General features: G+C 38.0%; 5 protein-coding genes across 5 annotated transcripts; 2 read left to right on the top strand and 3 right to left on the bottom strand.

The window, feature by feature from the left end:
* LOC18782461 (N-alpha-acetyltransferase MAK3) lies at positions 1,915 to 2,953 on the bottom strand. The gene is made up of 2 exons (XM_007215908.2): positions 2,417 to 2,953; positions 1,915 to 2,283 (listed from the first exon to the last, which is right to left on the bottom strand). The coding sequence occupies exons 1-2, from the start codon at positions 2,819 to 2,821 to the stop codon at positions 2,071 to 2,073; spliced, it is 618 nt and encodes a 205-aa protein (XP_007215970.1). The 5' UTR covers positions 2,822 to 2,953; the 3' UTR covers positions 1,915 to 2,070.
* LOC18782473 (cytochrome b-c1 complex subunit Rieske-4, mitochondrial) lies at positions 3,075 to 5,149 on the top strand. The gene is made up of 2 exons (XM_007215736.2): positions 3,075 to 3,508; positions 4,189 to 5,149. Exons 1-2 carry the CDS (start codon positions 3,334 to 3,336, stop codon positions 4,830 to 4,832), a joined length of 819 nt encoding a protein of 272 aa, XP_007215798.1. The 5' UTR covers positions 3,075 to 3,333; the 3' UTR covers positions 4,833 to 5,149.
* Positions 5,309 to 7,279, bottom strand: LOC18783638 (protein COFACTOR ASSEMBLY OF COMPLEX C SUBUNIT B CCB1, chloroplastic). The gene is made up of 4 exons (XM_020559747.1): positions 6,703 to 7,279; positions 6,434 to 6,552; positions 5,866 to 6,018; positions 5,309 to 5,719 (listed from the first exon to the last, which is right to left on the bottom strand). The coding sequence occupies exons 1-4, from the start codon at positions 7,120 to 7,122 to the stop codon at positions 5,530 to 5,532; spliced, it is 882 nt and encodes a 293-aa protein (XP_020415336.1). The 5' UTR covers positions 7,123 to 7,279; the 3' UTR covers positions 5,309 to 5,529.
* Positions 11,187 to 17,884, top strand: LOC18782141 (histone-lysine N-methyltransferase, H3 lysine-9 specific SUVH4). Its single transcript, XM_020559746.1, has 15 exons — positions 11,187 to 11,570; positions 11,667 to 11,777; positions 11,877 to 11,945; positions 12,687 to 12,741; positions 12,932 to 13,041; positions 13,305 to 13,481; positions 14,216 to 14,314; positions 14,488 to 14,586; positions 15,024 to 15,073; positions 15,167 to 15,255; positions 15,656 to 15,815; positions 15,947 to 16,052; positions 16,173 to 16,355; positions 16,905 to 17,132; positions 17,524 to 17,884. The coding sequence occupies exons 1-15, from the start codon at positions 11,187 to 11,189 to the stop codon at positions 17,635 to 17,637; spliced, it is 2,034 nt and encodes a 677-aa protein (XP_020415335.1). The 3' UTR covers positions 17,638 to 17,884.
* LOC18781641 (NAD-dependent protein deacetylase HST1) lies at positions 18,816 to 20,759 on the bottom strand. Its single transcript, XM_020559745.1, has 2 exons — positions 20,295 to 20,759; positions 18,816 to 19,907 (listed from the first exon to the last, which is right to left on the bottom strand). The coding sequence occupies exons 1-2, from the start codon at positions 20,688 to 20,690 to the stop codon at positions 18,990 to 18,992; spliced, it is 1,314 nt and encodes a 437-aa protein (XP_020415334.1). The 5' UTR covers positions 20,691 to 20,759; the 3' UTR covers positions 18,816 to 18,989.

The raw sequence follows: 20,850 nt of genomic DNA, 5'->3' as shown, positions 1-20,850 counted from the left end.
TACATTACAGCCACCAACTCCTACCTTAAAAAGAAAAATTAGTTACAAACAATCAACAAGTATGCTTAATCAAATTCACCAAATACACTAAAAAATTAGTTAAATACGTTTAATGAAATAATATGTATTTTTTCTCTCATTCTTTATACAAATGCAATTATTATATGTTGTCGTGAGTCAACTCTCCTAATATGATTAGGAGATATTTGTGATAATTATTGTACAATCAGGATTTCTGTCATTATTAAGATTTCAAACCCTATTATTTGTTTTATCTTCATGTAATCAATAACTGTAAGTTATACATATTAACAATTCATCTCCTAATGGTATAGATTAACAATTTAACCCCTTTAACATTATATTATGAAGAGGCATAATAGTAAAGCTAAGGAAATAAATGAGTATGAATACATGAGACAAGTATGTGTTAGAAACTTTGGATCTTTTTTTTTTAGAGAAGAAACTTTGGATCTTAAGTAAATGCGTGAAGTAACCCCTGTTGGTGTGAGTTGTAAATATTATTAAGAGATTTTTTTTATTTTTTTTATTTGACATATTTGAGTAAAATTATAAATTAATTACTTCTCTTGTAACCTACCCAATGTGACTTCATAATATTTTCAGTTATTCCGTTAAAATATAAATAGCATGGATTATGCAAATGAATGGAGTGGCCCTCCGATTATATATAGTCATCACCAAATTTAAATTTAAATTCCACACCTAAACGAATTATTAGCAAGTTAGTTCACCTTTTTTTTGGATCAAAATTGGGAAATTTTTTTGTTGCCTCATCAAAAAAAGTAAAAAGGATTTTTATATTTATGCACCAAAAATAAAAGAAACGTACATTTGTTTATCAGAAAACAAACAAAATTAACAATGATTCGGATTTTGATGCTTTTTGGGCTTCGGCTTGGCTGCAGACAGTGAGAGCAAGCCGTTTCGAGTTGCCGTCAAAACACAACTAGGAACTTGACGGCAATGTTTGGAATTGGTGGTCTTTGGTTGGACCCCGTGGACTTTTGGCCCTCAAGTAAACGTTTTATCCTTTTCTTATATATATGTAACTCTTCCTCTCTTTTTTGGAGAGACATGTACCCCATTTAATGGTTAAAAAAGAAAATGATATGTACGAGATATTAATATCATTATTCTATGTATCATATTCGTAAGCAATTGGATTTTATAACTTTCTTTTCTTTTATTTTCTCAAATACATATGTAATGATTCTTGAAAGATAGAAAGATAGAAAGATAGAAAGACGACGATTAAGTATTTAATATCTTCTGATGTTACCCTTATATTGATATTTCTGGTGTCGAAAAATATGCACTGGGACTGTAAAATTTGAGTCACTTAATCACAAACTAAAGAAATTTATCTTTTATTCTTGATGGTGGGAAGGGAATTTGGATTTTTTAAAGGTACATTATTATGTGTTAAAAAAGAGTCTGGTTGATTGAAGATTTGAGTAAACAAATTCCATGCATGTCAAGGGAACAGGGATGATGTGATGATAAGTACAGGGAAATACACTTCCTAAGCAGAGGATCAAGAAAGAGACTATAGAAACAAATTATAGCTTTGCTGTGATTAAGATCTAATCCTAGCATCTGATCTGATGTAATAATGCAGGTTGATCACCCGATCCCCTCTATCATTCTTTACAACCCTTGACATCACATCACATCACATCACAGCAGCAGAGGATTTGGAGCTTTTTCAGGGTGTTTGTTGTTGAATGGCATTGCACGAGATGAGATGAGCAACCTAAGTTACATCTTGCTAATAATAATATAACCTTCCTTTCCTTGCCCTTGTAAACCTAAACTTGGTCCTCAAGCTTTGAATTGCTTGATCAAGTAGCAAGCAATTGGTTAATCTAGCTTATCACTTAGCAAAGACAATTTGGAAAAGGATTAAAGAAGTGAAATGGTACTTCTAGTAATGAAGATACATCTCATCTGAAAATTCAAATGAAAGAGAGAATTCCAAAACAAGTTAATAGAATACAAGAAAGAAAGAAAGGAGCTTATCCTGATGTGTCAAAACTGAATCCAGGGTCATTCATGTAAATTGCAATGTAAAGGTGGGGAGGACTGGGACTGGGACTGGGACTGGGAGAGTAAGTCTGGGCGGGGGGGAAACAGCAGCTTGAGACGGAAAGCATCAACCCCGTTCAAGTAGTACCGGAAAAGCCTTTTTGCCCTGATAAATCCAAGGCGCCCATACAACGCCAGTGCTCCTTTATTTGTCACTTCTGCTTCTAGTGTTACCTGAATCACATTCATTCGTTAAATTCTAGCGGAAAACCCTAAGCCCCAATTTCTCAAGAACAGATTATGAAATTAATTACACACACACACACACACACACAAAAATGAAAAGAACAGGCAGACCACAACGTACCTCTTCACAGCCTGATTCCATCATGACTTGAATAGATCTGGTAACTAGTTGGGTAGCAATGCCTTTTCCTCTGTAGGGCTTGATGACAACAAGCATGGCGATGTAGCCTCTGTATGTGTTGCGATGCTCTCCCATCTTGCACACCACCGTCCCCACGCATTTGCCTCTGTGGAATGCCAGAAAACACAGCTGCGGCCACAGATACACGAAGTACCTGTACGTGAAGATGGAGTAAGGTTCGCTCAGTTCTTGGTCCACCAGCCCCATTATCAGCGGCAGATGATCTTCTCCTTCGTAGCTCACATACTCTATCTCCGATGCCGATAAATTTACTTTCCCACCACCTCCACCGATGATGTCACTTTCTTCTTCGTTCCCACTATTTCCTTCCATTTCCAATTCCATACTCTCTCTCTGTTACCCTTTTTTCTGTGATGCTTTGCTTTTTGTTTGCGAGTCTGTGCCAAAGCTCAAAAGTCCTCGACGACGGAGTGACAATCAGGGATTTGAATTGAGCCCAAACCTCTATCTCTCACGCTTTTCTTTGAAGATGACTCGGCCCAATCCAAGTCTTCAAAGTAATTATTAAATCAGAAATATACTTGAGCCCAAAAACAAAACAAAAAAACGGAGTAAATGTGATGATGACGTGCCAAAATCAGGGCCACCCGCCAAATAAATCGACCACACGGTCAATTTTCATTTCCCCCATGTTCCCAAAATCCCATCGCCTGGGAAATTTTGGTTTGCCTATTTTATCCCCATCCCTCTCTCTCTCTCTCTATCTCTCTCCACAGTACTCGCTGCATTTGTTGGGCTAACCCAAACACGACCATTTCGCAGCGCAAGGCTATTAAACCTTAACCCAGAATCAGAATATTAATAATAATAATATTAATAATAAGAAGAAGAAGAAGATGTTGAGGGTTGCGGCGAGGAGGCTCTGTTCTTTGTCTGCGTCGCCATGGAGGCCCAATCAGGCCGCCACCGCCTCCTCCTCTGTCCTGTCTCGGAATCTCATCGACGGCCGTGACTCCTCCGATGACCTCAGATCCATCTATTTCACTACTGACTTCTATCTTCCTTCCAGAGGTTAGGGTTTCCCTCATTCCTCTTCCCTATTTCTTGGCAAATGCTTATTTAGGGTTTCCCCCATAATATCTATCTAGGAATTCATCAAAATTTTATCACTTCCTTTTGGGCGTTTCGATAGTCTGGCTTCCGAGAATGTGCAATTGTGTTTTGTGCTTGATATTGTGCTTGGGTTTGTGTTTGTATCATATGTGCATTCTTTCTGAGCTGAACAATAAATATGTTAGTTTATGTTTAGCTCCCATGGATTCTGAATATAATTTGCTACCTATAATGGATTGATTCATTAGAGTTTAGATTGCCTTATTTTGATGTTGGTTGTTTGTCAAACTTGTGTTTAATAAGAGAGTGAACTTTGAAATTATGTAGAGTATCTTCTAGCTTTCTTTCTGTAAGAGGTGCATGCCTTCACAAATAATAATGTATATTGGTCTTTTGATCTTGAAGTTGCAAGTTACGTATTGGAAAAGAGAATAAAAAAGAAAAGAACAGGAAGACCAAGAAAAAAGGTCATGAAGCGTCAAGTTCCAGTCTGAATGTTAGTGGCTATTTGAAATTTTTAATAGCTGTTCTAAAATTTACTTCTTTAAGTAATGATTTAAGTCTATATTAAACCATACATATAATGCATGGCTTTCTATGTCATATTGCTTTTGTTCTGAATGAATTGGTTGCTTCAGGTTTTGCTTCTGATTCACTGACCCCATCGAAGGACAACAATTTAGTTCCAGATGTTCCTCCAACTGTGGCAGCTGTTAAGAATCCTACTTCAAAGATAGTTTATGATGATTACAACCATGAGCGTTACCCTCCAGGTGACCCCAGCAAGCGGGCATTTGCCTACTTTGTCCTCACAGGCGGTAGGTTTGTCTATGCTTCTCTGATTCGTCTGCTTGTCCTCAAGTTTGTGCTAAGCATGTCAGCCAGTAAGGATGTTCTTGCCATGGCCTCGCTCGAGGTTGATCTCTCCAGCATAGAACCAGGTGCAACTGTGACTGTGAAGTGGCGTGGAAAGCCAGTCTTCATCAGGCGCCGAACTGACGATGATATCAAGCTGGCGAATAGTGTAGATGTTAATTCTCTTCGTGATCCCCAGCAAGATGCTGAGAGGGTCAAAAACCCAGAATGGCTTATTGTTGTTGGGGTCTGCACACATCTGGGCTGCATTCCCTTGCCAAATGCTGGTGACTTTGGTGGATGGTTTTGCCCATGCCATGGTTCCCACTATGATGTTTCTGGAAGGATCCGCAAGGGACCAGCACCATACAACTTGGAGGTACCCACATATACCTTCTTGGATGAGAACAAGTTATTGATTGGTTAAAAAACCTTGGGGTTGTTCTCTAGCAAACCGGTTGTTTCTGGGATAAGGTTTTTTTTTTCTCGTAATTTAATCAGATAATGTCGAAGATTTGTTACAGACATTTTTGTTTTTGCCCTCTTCCCCCTTTGGGATGTCTGGAAATATTATGTAACTGGGATATTTAACTCTTGCTGGGTGGTGTTGCTATGGATTCTCAATAAGTTGCCTTGGCCTTTGCTGAGCATGAACTGTATCGAAAGTTTGAAACTTTGCTGAGCTGAGGATGTTTTTATTTATTTATTTGGTTATTTATGAATCGAGGAAACTTTATTTAGTTATCTGTTGAGGCTTATTATTGTTACCAAATTGCATTATGGCGCTCTCTGTCTTGTTCATTATAGCATTAGGGGGTTGGGCATCTGATCTGAGGATATTGATAGAGATGTTTGTACCATAATTTGGGCGACTCCTAAAAGCCTGAAAGGGGATTGGATAGAGAGGGGTTTCAATTTTTCCCTTACTAAGCGGATGACATAATTTGTAATCCAACTGAATAAATCTAGTAGTAGCAGCTCACAGCTATATAATTGGTCAAATTTTATGGTTGTGTATACATCTCAAAATCTTTAAATTAGGATCCAAGCCAATAGAAGAAGATCCTCATTTCCTTTCAAGTAGTAGTCTACCTCTCTGAGCCCGAGCCTGAGCCACACGGTTATTATCTCTCGAATATGCCCTTAACATACACCATGCCTTTCTCACTGAGTTGAAGCTCCTTTCTCATTTGCTCTACTTGCTGGTCATCCCCTTGAACGATGATCTCTGACTGTGCACCGTCGTCATCTATGACCATCATTTTGACCTTGATCTGCTCCTTTCTGGATGCCCGTTTCCAGTAATATGCTCCCCTGTGTTCCATTTTTAAAAGGGAACATTAGATGCGAGAGATTTGACAGAGAATTCCTTAGCCAAAACCAAAACCAAAAGCATTGTATGAAGAAAAAAAGCGAGAGGAGGAAGAGTGTGGGTGGGTGACTGCTACTGCTGCACTTACGCCAAGGGACTTAAGGTGGTGATCCAAAACCAATTATTGCCGACATCTGGAACAGTTATTGTAAGGACAAGAGCTACGCTTGCCAGGCTGATGCAGGTGCAGAAAGTAAGCAATGCAGCTTGGCCTCGACTTGGAACCATCATGCCTTCAAACCTTCATTCAAGATCAACAGAAAAATTGAGCATATCAATAGATGTCATGTTAGTACACAACTCCTCCTTAATTAGCAAGCAAACAACAACAAATTTAAACATCTATCTATCTTAGTTGCAGGCAGGCAGGCAGGCAGGCAGGCTCCTCCAGTTCCAAACACGGCTGGCGTTCAGAATCATCTTCATTCGACTCAGGATTGGAACTAAAATGCAATGAGTATGTTCTGTTGTTCTGTATCAACCCATCAGGACAGGAGGAGGAGACTATATATAATTAATTACTGATATCATTATTCAATATTGCATAGATAAGATAAGATAGCCATAGATAGTGATCTTAGTAATAGTATTAGTATGTATGAGAGTTGAGAGAGAAATAATTGAGGAGGAGGAGGAGGATAAGGTGGGTGGCTTACGTGATGGTCTCTCCTCTATCAGTGACCACAAAATTGTTTCGAGTGAAGAATGACAAAATTTCACCTGCGACCTGACTCGGTGCCTTCTTCTCTTCACCTATAAATGTCTTCTGCACAACCTGAAACACATATTTCAGGCTCAGCATCAGCCCAAGTCCATGATGGTTTGGTTTGGTTTAAGTGGAAAAATTGATGGTCCAGGCACATATATAATATAATATAATATAATAATTGATGTAAAAAGTGAAATTGCAGCTGAAATGGCGTACCTTGGATTTAACAGAACGTTTGATGAGGGACCAAAGGCCTGGAACAGAGAGGACGAAGAGACCCAAGGAAGTGTAGTAACTGGCCAAGGAATAACCCACGCTGTCTGCAGCAACCACAAACAATGATGATGATGAAGATGATGGTGGTTCCTGCAGCAAGACTAGTAGAGAGGAAGTAACAAGAGACTCGCAGTCGTGGAGGGAGGAGCTCAAGGCACCAACAACCTGCAGCTGTCTCTTCTTGTTGGCTCTTGTTCTTGAGGAAACTTGACTCAGCAGCCACCATGGCTGCTTCTGCTTCTGGGTTACATCTCTCGTGGCTTTGGCTTGGAGTATTTTCAGAGGACGAGATGATGGATAACTGTGAGGATTTGGGTTTAGCTGTGGGTGCGGAGGGGACGATAACACTTTAGCTGCCATTGGTCGCTCCACACACACACACACATAGATGGAGATAAAATACTAGAATTGATTGAGTTTACTGTTTACTATCTGAGGCCCGAGGAGACCATGGGCCTTGAGGTCCAACTCCAACAAGTCGAAATTCAAAATTTCAATTACATGTGAATGTGAGACTGATGGCCACCCAACCAATTAGATAAATGGCTTTAAAAAACGACAGCATTGCGTTGTTGTCTTGTACCCATCTCAGACAATATAATACAATCAAAGCAAACAGGTAAATCCTCGTTTGTGGAAACATGACGCCCAACAAACAGGTAAATCTAGATTGGGTTAGTCGATCTAAGGTAGTAAGTTCGTTCTATTTTATATAAATTCGAATTCTAGTTTTTCGTAGATTAGATTTATTTAGAATAGTTTAAACAATCGTTTATATGAAATAGTTGAAAAGAAAATAGTTTTGCCTATCTCAGAACATCCCTAATAGGCTCCTTAAATCATCTCATTAAACAAATTTTAGAGAGAAATTAGAAAAATACAACTTCAACCATGCTCCATATCCACCTCCTAAAATAAGGAGATCTCTAAGAGCTCCTAAGAGCATCTACAATCATGCTCTCTATTTTTTTAGTTAAAATTTAGTTTAAAACACACAAAAACTATTTTATGAGCTCTCTATAAAATTTCAACTTCAATCATACTTTCTAGTTTATGGAGTCATAAATGCTATAAATTTTTTTAATTCAATGTAAATGGTCAATCTCGATAATAATAAAAAAATTCATATAAAAAATAGGCAATATTAATTAAAGGTTTGGGAAGTCCATTGTGAATGCTCTAAATTTGAAGAGGAAAAAAGGACTCCTCCCAGTGACTACCTATAATTTAATCATGTGTTGTTTTATGCATATTTTAAAATTTTAATTAATATTATTTTATTTATTTATTATTTTTTTTTTATAGAGATTGACTAATTATATTAAATTAAAAAATATTTGTATATTTATGACTTCCTATATTAGAAAGTATGGTTGAAGTTCAAATTTTATATAGAGCTCCTAAAATAGTTTTTGTATGTTTTTAGTAAATGTTAACCAAAAACGAGAGAACATAATTGTAGATTTTCCCATTCAATGAGAGTCTTCTCTTTATTTTTTTAATTCAAAATTCAAAAAGTTAGCAAAATGTCCGCGTGGCTCATTGAATGAGTGAGTAATGGTAGCATAAGTGTATGTCACTAACTTTGACCCTAATTTATTAAGAGCATCTCCAACAGTAGTAACAAATAAAATTTTTGACGTTTGTTGACCTATATGACAATTTGAAAAGTCTTATTTGCGACTTGAATAATATTTGCTTCAACAAACTCGTCAATTCAATAAATGTAATACCATGAAAAAGAATGAAAAATAAGAAGAAAAAAAAGGAAAAAATGTCTATGTATTTATTATATGAAAAGAAAAATTGCACGTTTTTAACATTTTCAAAGTAGGTTTCGTTTTTCCAAAGTAAAATTAAATGTTTGAAGAGCCAAAGTCGACTTACCAATCCTGAAGAGAGAGAAAGATGTTGTCCCCTTTGGGCCCCCCTCTCTGCCATCACGGTTTTGTTTATGGGAGCTTACGAGCAACTTCCCAGTAGGTTACCCATCCTGGGATTGCTCTAGCCCCAACTCGCTTAACTTCGGATATCTCATGACTCCGAAGCCAGTGGGCTCCCAAAAGGCCTCGTGCTAGATGAAGGGGGGCATGTACATATAAGGCATATCACCCCCTCTCTGTTTGTTAATGTGGGATGTTACAATCCACCATTCTCAAGGGTCAGACATCCTCGTCGGCACACTCGCACCACACGGTAGAGTGGCTCTGATATCAAATTGTCATATCCCGGGATCGGCTCCGCCGTAGCACGATATTGTCCGCTTATATGTACATGCCCGCCTCCATCTAACACAAGGCCTTTTGGGAGCTCACTAACTTTGGAGTTATGATAACTCTGAAGTTAAGCGAGTTGAGGCTAGAGCAATCCCAGGATGGGTGACCCACTGGGAAGTTGTTCGTGATCTCCCAGAAACAAAACCGTGAGGGTAGAGAGGGGGGTTCAAAGCGGACAATATCGTGCTACGGCGAAACCGATCTTGGGATATGACAATTCACCCATCTCAAGAACCCGACGTCCTCGTCGACACACTCGCACCACACGGCTTAGTGGCTCTGATACTAAATTGTCACATCCTATGATCGGCTCCGTCGTAGCACGATATTGTATGCTTTGAGCCCCCTCTCTGCCCTCACGATTTTGTTTCTGGGAGATCACGAACAACTTCCCAGTGGGTCACCCATCCTGGGATTGCTCTAGCCCTAACTCGCTTAACTTCGGAGTTCTCATGACTCCGAAGCCAGTGAGTTTCCAAAAAGCCTCGTGTTAGATGGGGGCAGACATGTACATATAAGGCACATCACCCCCTTTCCGTTGGTCAATGTGGGATGTTACAATAGCTTTTGGAGATGTTCTAAGTGTATGCCACCAACTTTTACCCTTGTTCTATTAAATTGTTGTATTAGTTAATCTATGATTTTTTATTTCTTCAGGTAATATTTCACAGTTTGATGCCTCAATCTTTATATTAACTAGCCTCATGTGTGTGATGATTGATTTTGTCTTCTTCTTATCTTTTGCATGTACATTTCATTTTAGAAAAACAAGCCTCTCCGCATGCGAGAGGCTTTTTTTTAAAAAATTTAAAATTATTTTAAAATTAAAAAAGATAATAGGTAGTTGTGTTTCATAAAAATAGGATCCATTATCTGATTTGTTGTCTTTTAATTTTAATTTTTTAATATGAAAAAGTATGAATTTACCATATTATCCTCATTTAATTAATAATTTCAATTCTTAATATTTGCATTAACCAAGGGAATCTTCTGGTATTTTGAATGTTTACCATTCTCCAACTTTTGCTTTATATATATAAATTACTTTTGACACTTTTTTTAAATAAAAATTTTAATTTGTATTATTATATAAATATTATTTAATTAGTGTAATATATAGACATAAAAAAAAGGAAGAATATGGGTGTAGTGGGGAGAGGGATGTGGGTGTAATGGGCAGTAAATATTTTTCCTAGATTACTTAAATGTAATTTGTTTTATTAAATTATTATTTTAAATACTATTTCCTCATTGTATTTAATTGTGGTGTTCTAATATTTTTGTTAAGTATTAACATTTTCAGGGTTTTTGATATGAGATAAATATGAGTTTCTACTATACCCCTTAATCCTAACTCTCTTACATAGAAAGTGTGCCCTAAATATGATTTGAGATAGTTGAAGAAAAAGTGGAGGTGTATTTGCAGGAAATATTTTTGCTCACCATTTTTATTAAATGAATATCTTCATTATCATTCTCAATATTTGACATGTGTTCATAAGCATATAACCATAGTTAATTATTTACTTTGTATTTGTGAAACTATTGTTATGTTTATAGGCATAAGTTAAATGTTGAGAACAAGGATGATGCTGGTACACTTAAAGTGAGCAAAAATACTATTGTAGGGTTGATTTGGTAATCTCATTTCCTTTCCTTTTTCCGAGGGAGGCTGATTTCGTATTTTTATTTTGCCAAAAACCAATTTACAAGTAGGCATATGTCCAAAAATTTACATTACGAAATAAAAATATATCTAAAACCGGAAATGGCTATCTGGTTTTTACTAGCATACCCTTCCACCCTCGGAAAGGCCAAAACCAAATCTGAGGAGCGCTCAAGCCTCAAAAAGTGAAAGCGAGTGTGGGAGGAAGAGGGAGGAAAGGAAATGGAGAGAGAGATGAAGAGGCGAGCGCGGGAATAAGGGCCCGTCCGTACTCCTTCAATACCAGCACTCAACAGTCCACAGTGACGCAAGAGAGAACCCACAAATACACCCACCCACCCACCCACACACATCCACACACACTCTTTTCTCTCTCTCTGCTCCCAAGCCAGGCCTCCCAACATTTTTTGTATATTTTATTTGTTTGTGTCTTGCAGTTTCTGAAAAACCCTAAAACCACCAGACATTTGCAAGGGTGGAAAATGGTTGTCCAATCGTTGGTTCAGAGCTCCATAGATGCTCAAGCAGACGCAGACGCTGAGATTTCATCGCCTCCGCCGAGGAGGGCCAGTTCTCGGCTTCAGGGGAAACCGAGACCCCAAAAGGAACTCCTGGTCCGTCGCAGAGTGCAACTACTTGATGAACACGAAGATGGAGACAGAGAAGGAGGTGGCCTTAGCAAAAGAGCCAATGTTTATGGTAGAAGAAGGTCCCATGCAGAAAATGAGGCCCAGGAGGCTAGCTCTAATGGCGCTTTAGAAGGTGGAACCGGCAAACCCTCTGATCCTTTGGTCGAGAAGAGCGACCACGTTAAGGTCAAAGAGACCCTGAGGTTGTTCAATAAACACTATCTATATTTCGTACAGGTTTGTCCTCTTGAGGCTTGAGCTCAGCTATCACCCTATTTTCATGTTCAAATGTGAAATGTCCAATGTCTAATGTTTGTTTAATGTTATTCATAGGAAGAGGAGAAGAGGTGCAGAAAAGTGGAAGCTGATAATAAAGCCTCCGCATCTTCAAAGAAAGCCTCAAAATCTTCAAAGAAAGCCTCGAAATCTTCAAAAAATTCTAAGGTCAGTTTCTGTTTAATACTCTGTGCTTAACATTCTTGTGGTCTTGAGATTAATCAAATCGGTCCTTAATATGTTTCCCTAATGAATAAATTTCTGCAGAAAGAGGCTTCCTCGCCAGACACAAAGGTGGGAAAAGCAAAACGACCGGATTTGAAGGCATTAACTAAGGCAAGTAAACATCTTGCCTCTCATGAAGCTTGGCATGCATTGCCTGGTGTTGTTTTCCCCACTTTATCACATTTATATGCAAAATTTCCTTTGTGTTTTCGTAATGTCATATTTTGAATTCAGACGAATTTTTATGCCATACTAAGCCTTTCCAAAGATAAATATGTGTATCTTAAGGTGATTTAAAGTTACAAATGCTGTTCAAATTACATCTATTTTGTAAGGAGATGCTGAAGTACTGTTCTTAGGTATTCAAAAGTATATCAATGCTGGTGTCAGTGGTTGTGTTACGACTATTTTCTATTGGTTTGCAAACTGCTATACATATGATTTTTATTTTTTGGGGTACTAAGATCCAATGGTGTTCCTGCTCAGTTGGAAAGTAATAAGAGGTTGTACGAGGGCAAGGAGGAGGAGGTGGATTAACTTCGGGATATAATTAAGTTTTTAGCTTCTCTTGGGCATCTTTGTGTAAACATTTTAGAGAGTTTCCTTTTAGTCATTCTTATTGATTGGAGGAAAGCTTTGATTTGAATGTAATGTGTTTTTAGCCTAACCTGGTTTTGGTGGACATCTTGTTCGGCTATCCTATTTGTACCTTTTCTTTATTAATAAAGTTTGCGTTAACAATTTAAAAATTGATGTTCCTGATGGGAATGTGTTGATTAGTATTTGTGGATACAAGGTCTGATGTAATCTGCCCCTGTTTGTATCTGGCTTCAAACTAAAAATGTCTAGCAGATGTTGGAGAACAAAGAAATTTTGCGAGGCACTAAAAGAATTGGAAGCATTCCAGGTTTGTGGCTCTCACTTGGTTAATTTTGACTATATGCCATGTGCTTTTGTTGGGTTTTGTAGACTGAAATACATTTTGGTATTATTTTGATATGTTTATGAGATGATAACTTTGATTAAGAAATATATATGTTTGATTATTGTTTTCAAAGCTTTTAATTTGCGGGTGCTGAAATTTCCCTGGATGGCAGGTATTGATGTTGGGCATCAGTTCTATTCTCGGGCTGAAATGGTTGCTGTTGGTTTCCACAGCCATTGGCTGAACGGGATAGATTATATGGGGCAATCCTACAGTAAAGGGGTAATGCATCCTTTTTCTCTTCGGACTCAGACACTTAATAATGAAAACTGCAGTTTTCTTGATTATAACTCAGATATTATTTCTTTATTCGTGTTTTGTTGTTAGCGGGGTTGGGGGGAGTTGTCCTTAATGTGATTGGTGGTCCAATATACCAAATAGTCCAAAGGGATTGATGTTAGTCCTTTTTTTTCTCTTTTATGATGTTCTAGTCTAATGGAAGAAATCAAAAGGCAACTTCAGGTTTCCCCTTGTTGATAATGCAGGAGTACAGTAACTATACATTCCCACTTGCAGTGGCCATTGTCATATCAGGCATGTATGAGGATGATTTGGATAATGCTGAGGATGTTGTGTATACCGGTCAAGGTGGCCATAATTTAACAGGTGATAAGCGTCAAATTCAAGACCAAGTTTTGGAACGTGGTAATTTGGCGCTCAAGGTGTGTAGTCAAAGTCTTCTAGTTTCTACTTTAATCTTCGTTTGCTAGTTGGATTGGCATGTTTACTTGCATGGAATGAGCATTGGAATTATTCCAGTTATTGACTTCCGTGTGTTTACTGTCACATGGGTATTAGAATTGCTTCAATTCTTGATTTCCCATGTGTTTACCAACACTAAGGAATAAAAATACTGTCAAATCAGAGATGATCCAGTGATGTGGACTGTCCCTTTTTCAGCCAACTTTGAATTAGCAATTTGATTATCTTCATTATCAGAGAACCGTTGACAAAGATGACCTTGTTTAACATCCTCATTGAAGGTCCCTATTAGAGAAGGACTCATATATGCATATGCATAGTTTTTGTTCACTGCGGGCTCTTGTTTTTGCCTGATAAAAAAACTTTGCAATGCATCCACAGATGAATAATATCTTAATTCAGAATTGATTTATTTGGCAAAAGTCTAGCCTTGAGCTTCCTCCCCTCCCCTCCTAAGAAATCAGCTTAAGAGATTAAGAGTCAAGAAAGGAAGGATGGGTACACTTGCATATACGAGACACTTAGTTTTAAATGATCTTGGGTCACATTTGTAATTCCTATTTTAAACTGGTTTTTCCATATATTAGTTTTCTTATCTCCTGTATAGGTCTCAATGAATGACCACAAACACCTGTTTATAGGTGTGGGTGTGGAAGTGTTATCTAAGGCTTTCATATATTCTCACAAATTGCAGAATTGTGTGGAGCAATGTGTACTTGTTAGAGTAGTTCGTGGCCATGAATGTAAAAGTAGTTACTGTGGAAAACTTTACACTTATGATGGCTTGTACAAGGTAAAATCATCTGAAGCATGTTCTTTAAGATTTACTTCCTATGATGTCAACAAACTATTGCTTTCACTTTGAATATCTTAGTTACTGCTTGTTTATTGGTATTCTGCTGGATTTATTCACTTTAATAATTGAGCTAGTAGATTTATCTGTTCGTTTTTATTATCATTTTACAGGTTGTTCAGTATTGGGCAGAGAAGGGTATTTCTGGATTTACTGTGTTTAAGTATCGTCTTAGGCGGGCTGATGGACAGCCAGCGTTGACCACAAACCAGGTTACACATAGAACATCATTCGAGGCCATATTTGTGATGATTTTTATTTGAATCTTATGTAGAAAATCTTGTGTTAGTGTTCCAGTTTGTCATATTAGTTATAGAAGGAGGAACTAGTTTGTTTCATCATATAGTCTATTTTTTTTTTCATATGCTGCCATTTATAGGTTTATTATACTGGATTAGTGTATTTTCTGGAAATATATGTCTTTTTGAAAACTCATGATGCAGAAGAGATTATTAGAGCTAACCAAGTCTTATTTCTTATATATCTTTCTTTGGGTTTGCAATATATCTTAGTTGGCTGTTCCTCTTTTCAGATCCTAAATCACATCTCATTTTCATTTTGGCATACTTTTGCATGCTTAACTAGTGAGCAACTGTTTATGGGAGATTCTTTTTTCTTTCTTTAATATGATTCTTAACTCCTGTGACAGGTTCAATTTATTAATGGGCGTGTACCGCAGTCTCTTTCAGAAATACGCGGGTATATGAAGAAAAAACAATTAAAATGTTAATGACTTTTAAACTGAATTGCAAATTGAAAGTGTAATTACATTCTATTGTTTTATTGGGTAAGGTTGGTCTGTGAGGACATTAGTGGGGGTCAAGAGGATGTTCCCATTCCGGCTACCAATTTGGTTGATGATCCACCTGTTGCACCCACAGGCAAGTTGTTGATGCTCGATATTATCATTAGTGTTATTACTTTTGGGATCAAAGAGTAAATATGGGCAATTACTATCAAATTTTAGAATGTTTGCGATGCCTTGGACATACAATGCACATTGGAATTTTTTTAATTCCCTCAGAGTCATTATTGACTGGTCAATCACAGTTTTTTTTTTCTGTGTATTTTTGTTATGTTATTTTTTTACAATCTCATTAATCATCTCATTTCTATTACATACACGACCGTGTCCTCTTACTATCTGTGGCGATTGAAGTTTTTCATAGATTTTTGGTCTCCTTTAATTTGTTCAAGCAGTCACACGAATGATTTTATGTATGATTAAGTTCTATATTATGGTGAGTACAATAATCTGGTCTTAAATTCTTAAAATTTTAGGTTTCATGTATTGTAAGTCTATGCAAATTGCGCAAAATGTGAAGCTTCCTACAGATGCCACTGGATGCAATTGCAAAGGAACTTGCATGGATCCCAAGACTTGTGCATGCACCATGCTTAATGGCTCTGACTTTCCATATGTGCAGCGTGATGGTGGCAGGTGAGCCATGCATCAAACATGCTGCTGTTTCTACATGAAATTTTGATATTAAATGCCTATAATAATTTTGGCCGATTTTATTAGTTTATCTTCTTACTTGAGGGTACTCTTGTTTTTGTTGTACCTTCCAGATTAATTGAAGCCAAGGATGTAGTGTTTGAATGTGGCCCGAAATGCGGCTGTGGACCTGCTTGTGTCAATCGTACTTCTCAGAGAGGGCTGAAGTATCGATTTGAGGTGATGCTGTCCTTGTTACTTTTTTTTTGGTCATTTGGAAACAGAGACACTTGATTACAGATTTGTGTCAAAGTGGTACATGTTTAAAATATGAAGGTTCTGAATGATGGGTGTCAACAGGTTTTCCGTACGCCAATGAAAGGGTGGGCTGTTAGATCATGGGATTTTATACCTTCTGGGGCTCCGGTCTGCGAGTACATTGGAATACTTAGGAGGACGGAAGATGTAGATAATGCCTCGGAGAATTATTACATTTTTGACATTGATTGCTTGCAAACGATGAAGGGTCTTGATGGAAGAGAGGTATTGTCACTGAAGCTGTATTCATCTTTGCAATGTGATATGCCTTGTCATTGCCAGTTTGGAGTCTCTCTGTAGCTATTTATGTTCCATAAAAGATCATGTCATTATTTTGATAACTTTTAAATCTGATGCATGTAAACTGAATCACCTACTTGACTTTTGCATGTAAGAATCAATTGTCTCTTAAGATAAATTCTTGTTCTATTATATACAAAGAGATGTTGAGGGTGGTTTTCATTTTGTGTTTTGTTTTTATATTTGATAGAACACTTGAAAGTGAAAAGTAGCCCAACAATGAGAGACTTTTTCTTAGTTTGGAACTTAGGACTATTTCGAGACTGAACACTGCACACATCTGGTTTTCTATACACTTTGTCACCTGAATGTCCATGTGGATCTCTCTGAGGAAGCAGATGTTTGTGTAACATCTGATCAATACACTCTCACTCTGCCATTTCATATGATATGTTTCGTCATTTGTCATTTTGAGTATCTTTATTGCGCTCAGTGGCACTCCAGAGCAGTTTGTCTCATTTAACTCTTTGACAGAGACGATCACAAGCTGTATGCTTACCAGCAGTTAATTCACTGGAGAGACCTGATGATCAGAGCGTGCCAGATTTCTGCATTGATGCAGGTTCCACCGGAAATATTGCCAGATTTATAAATCACAGTTGTGAGCCTAATCTGTTCGTCCAGTGTGTGTTGAGTTCACACCATGACATAAAACTAGCTCGAATAATGCTGTTTGCAGCGGACAATATACCTCCTTTGCAGGTCTCTTTCTCTTTCTCTCTCTCTGATTGTCAATTTCATCATCAATCAGTCTAGTGTGCGACAATATTCCATGATAAAAAGGCTGGTAATTGTTTTTTTGAAGTAAATAAGCGGAGTGCTTATAAACTTAATAGTGAACAATGTTCAATGTCTTAAAGATTTGAATTCCATGTGAAAGTCACTCTGATGAAGTGGATGTTTGTTGTCTGTATCAGAACCGCCATCGACTGATTGCTGCTTTTAGGAAATTATTCATGATATGATTTTGCTATCTGCTCCACGAGCTTAAATTTCTGCTTCTTGTTGGACTTTACTGGAGGGCCAGTACTTGGATAGTAATCCAAATTTTGGAGTAGCTGACATTTTGTTTGTTTGTTTTGATTTATGATAGGAGCTCACATATGACTATGGCTACGCCCTTGATAGTGTCTTGGGTCCAGATGGGAAGGTAAAACAGATGTTCTGCCATTGTGGGGCCACAGGTTGCAGGAAACGCTTATTCTAGGTGATAAACATTCCAAATGAACTGCTCTTTTTTTTTTTTTTTTTTTTTTTTGTTGCAACTACGTGTTATATGTTTGTTGTATCTATTTGTAATTCCATCAACTGATCTAACCTCTATCCTTCTCTGGGAGGTTACGCTTCAAATGCACAGAATAGGCACAGTTCAAACAAGACTGATTTTGTAACTCAGATGTGAAGAGAGAAAATTATATGGCAATATTTTGATAAAAAACAAGAAACCTTGCACATTCTCTCTCTCTCTCTCTCTCTCTCTCTCTCTCTCTCTCTCTCTCTCTCTCTCTCTCTCTCTTATATATATATATATATATATATATATACAATCCCGATCTCTTGGACCACATGAGTTCAAGAGATTGTGGTCACCTACCGTTAGATATTAATCCAATAGTTCAAAAAAGTTTCTTAAAAGGATTGCAAGAGTGAGTGAACCGTTGAATTTACATCCAACGGTGAGTGACCACAAATCTCTTGGACCCCTGTAGTCCAAGAGATCAGGGCTGATATATATATATATATATTACAATTGCTGAACTCAGAAATGAACAGACATGTGACCCCCCCAAAAAAAATTGGCTTGGCTTAAGCAATCGCAGGCTAACCATTTTGTTTATAGCCCATAAAAAGGTCTTGCTACTACCGCCTTCGCCTCAAATTGGTTTTTCATGGAACTCGATAACAAAAAAACTGAATTGCTCTTTTAAGCACAAGAAAGTCCCTAGACTCTGGCGCTGCAGCAACATGAGCAGGAACAGCCATCATTGCACGTAGCTGCCCTCCCGCAATAGACAGCACCGGTTGTCTTTTAAACCTGTAATACTAATAGATCAGAACAATATTTCTTAAGGGTCAGTCCCTTTTTGAAAGCTGTTTTTGTTAACCTTGTTTTGAGGGTATCGTTAGGCATGTGTGTAGTTTTGGACTAGTTGAACCTAATATGACCATGAATGAAGTACAATTGAATTACGGTGTTTTTTTTTTTCCGTTCGCTTTCATCTGGCCGATAAAGCAAGATTGTGTACAAACAAAGTTGGTAATGTTAATGATTATTACTTAACACAAACTTGAAATGCTTGTTAACTCAAGTCAGTTGTCAAGAACGATTTATTCACTCTTCTTTTCATCGCTTCAGGAGAGGGAACAAGCAAGCATCGCTAACACTAAAACAATAACTCAACTAAGAGTAACCATTCAATCGTTAAATGTTAAAAGCAATTATTACAAACTGACTGTCAAATAAACAGCTTTGTTACATTGGCAATGACATGAATACACAGAGGCACAATGGCGTTGTATCTCACTTAAATTTCACATGTCCACCAGTAAAGAAGCAATTCACTCAACTAACTCCGACCTGGTTTTTGTACGGTATTGACGTCCAGTTCTCTGTAAACAGGTTCTACCATCAGTTGCTGTCTCTGGTTCATCTTCCTCCATTGCACAAACATCTTCGTTGTCCTCAGTTGCAATGGCTAGTGGCGTGCTTCTGCAAGGCACAAATTCCTGACGAGCACTTCCTAGTCTCCCTAACTCCCCATCATTTTCCTGCATTATAGCATCAGTTGATTTTTTTCTTGGTATAAATGTGACTGGTTTTGACAGATCAACAAAAGCATCCTCTGCCTGTGGTTCCATAGGATTTGACTTCCTCAACAGATTAAGGAAGTCCATATAGGCTTGCTTGTTTGATTCCTCATCCCCGTCACTTGACGAATCAAACGTATAATGTGTATATCTTGAAGGATTCCGTAGATAATCTGGAACTCCAGATGGATGATCTTCATTTGAATGAGTTTGCACAGGAATATCTTTGGCTCCCTCACCTTCATCATGACAATTACTTTTGCAGTCGGGATCAAACCGGACACGTTTTTGTGATTTTGATGGGTCTAACTGATTATCCGTCTTCCTCTTCAGAATTGATTTTAGGTTAGTAGCATCTTCAGATGTGATGATTTCAGCAGCTATAGCATATGGTGTATTGTTCCCGGAAACCCTCAGGGAGACAATTTTTTGAGCTGCTTCGGCATCCTCTTGGAGCCTAATTTGAGCAGCTGCCTCTGCATCTTGTTGGAGCCTAATCTTAGCCGCCAGGTGATTAGCACGTGGGTCTCGAGTAAAATCCTTAAAGGAAGTAGGAACCTCCTCTTGAGAATCTATGTCTATCCCATAGTCGTTTACATCTCTCATATACAAGCGATCTCCAGCATTTTCCTTGCCAACAGCAACTTTGTCATATCCATCTTCCTCTTCCTGCATACAGAATACAAATAAAGGTTACAGCTAGTCTGGCCAGACTCCCTAACCTGAAGCAAGTCAAAGAAAATCTATCTGATCATATGAAGATAATCATAGATCCCATAACATTACAAAGTAACCTATGCCCATTGCCCACACAGCCCATGATTTCACAAAGTAATTTATTCAGCTCTGCATTGGTCACTTCATTATAATTATATGTACCTATCTTGGCTGGTTAGTGTTGTCAAGAATAAGGATCAATCATAAATGGAATTCGAATTGCATTTTATATTCTATACAGTCTCATGACATAAGAATCAATACAATCAAGACTCAAGAAAAAGATCGAATCTTAATTTAAAGAGAGCAGCAAAGAAAGATAGATGGATAGAAAGATACCTCGTAGTCGAGAGTACAGTCCAAGCCGATAGAGGATTTAATTTCCCACTCCTCGTCGTTATAGTCGTCTGGCTTATGCTTATTAGCCGACTCACTGGGCTGTTGCTCCTCGTCTTCCTCTTCCTCTTCCTCTTCCACATCCTCGTCCAGGTCTAGAAGGTCCTTCTCCAGCTCGTTACTGAAATCACCCTTTGAGTTTAAGTTGTAGGGTTGGGGTTGGAGTTCGAGTTCGAGTTCGGGTTCGGGGCTGTCCTTGTCTCTGTTCCATTCCCTCTTCTCGATTTCCTCGTCTGTTAGGGACCATAGCGAGCTCAAAGACGAAGATGGACCGCTCGATGGTGTACCGGCCAAGGAGCCGAAGACTTTGCCTACTCGGACTCTGAAAGTGTCTTCCATTATTGGATTTTGAATTCTGAAGAATTCTGAATTCTGATTCTGGATTTTGGATTAGGGTTTTAATTTAAGGGAAAATCTTTATCTTTGGATTGCACCGACCTACACTATAACGGCACATCCAAGTCTAGTGGGCCTATGCAACTTTAGGGCTACTAAGTTG

This window comes from Prunus persica, chromosome G3 (assembly GCF_000346465.2).
Source record: "Prunus persica cultivar Lovell chromosome G3, Prunus_persica_NCBIv2, whole genome shotgun sequence".
In the NCBI taxonomy this organism is placed as follows: Eukaryota; Viridiplantae; Streptophyta; class Magnoliopsida; order Rosales; family Rosaceae; genus Prunus; species Prunus persica.
Note: the sequence above shows the minus strand (reverse complement) of the source record. Positions and strands in the feature narration are given on the sequence as shown.

Excerpts from the sequence above, each read along its gene's own strand:
- LOC18782473 (XM_007215736.2), top strand. The coding sequence starts at position 3,334 with ATGTTGAGGGTTGCGGCGAGGAGGCTCTGTTCTTTGTCTGCGTCGCCA. Across the intron at positions 3,509-4,188 it reads CTTCTATCTTCCTTCCAGAG|GTTTTGCTTCTGATTCACTG; the intron begins GTTAGGGTTTCC and ends TGGTTGCTTCAG.
- LOC18782141 (XM_020559746.1), top strand. The coding sequence starts at position 11,187 with ATGGTTGTCCAATCGTTGGTTCAGAGCTCCATAGATGCTCAAGCAGAC. Across the intron at positions 11,778-11,876 it reads AATCTTCAAAAAATTCTAAG|AAAGAGGCTTCCTCGCCAGA; the intron begins GTCAGTTTCTGT and ends AAATTTCTGCAG. Across the intron at positions 13,482-14,215 it reads GTGGTAATTTGGCGCTCAAG|AATTGTGTGGAGCAATGTGT; the intron begins GTGTGTAGTCAA and ends CACAAATTGCAG.
- LOC18783638 (XM_020559747.1), bottom strand. The coding sequence starts at position 7,122 with ATGGCAGCTAAAGTGTTATCGTCCCCTCCGCACCCACAGCTAAACCCA. Across the intron at positions 6,553-6,702 it reads AACGTTCTGTTAAATCCAAG|GTTGTGCAGAAGACATTTAT; the intron begins GTACGCCATTTC and ends TATGTGTTTCAG. Across the intron at positions 5,720-5,865 it reads ACCACCTTAAGTCCCTTGGC|GGGAGCATATTACTGGAAAC; the intron begins GTAAGTGCAGCA and ends AATGGAACACAG.
- LOC18782461 (XM_007215908.2), bottom strand. The coding sequence starts at position 2,821 with ATGGAATTGGAAATGGAAGGAAATAGTGGGAACGAAGAAGAAAGTGAC. Across the intron at positions 2,284-2,416 it reads TGGAATCAGGCTGTGAAGAG|GTAACACTAGAAGCAGAAGT; the intron begins GTACGTTGTGGT and ends AATGTGATTCAG.
- LOC18781641 (XM_020559745.1), bottom strand. The coding sequence starts at position 20,690 with ATGGAAGACACTTTCAGAGTCCGAGTAGGCAAAGTCTTCGGCTCCTTG. Across the intron at positions 19,908-20,294 it reads ACTGTACTCTCGACTACGAG|GAAGAGGAAGATGGATATGA; the intron begins GTATCTTTCTAT and ends TTCTGTATGCAG.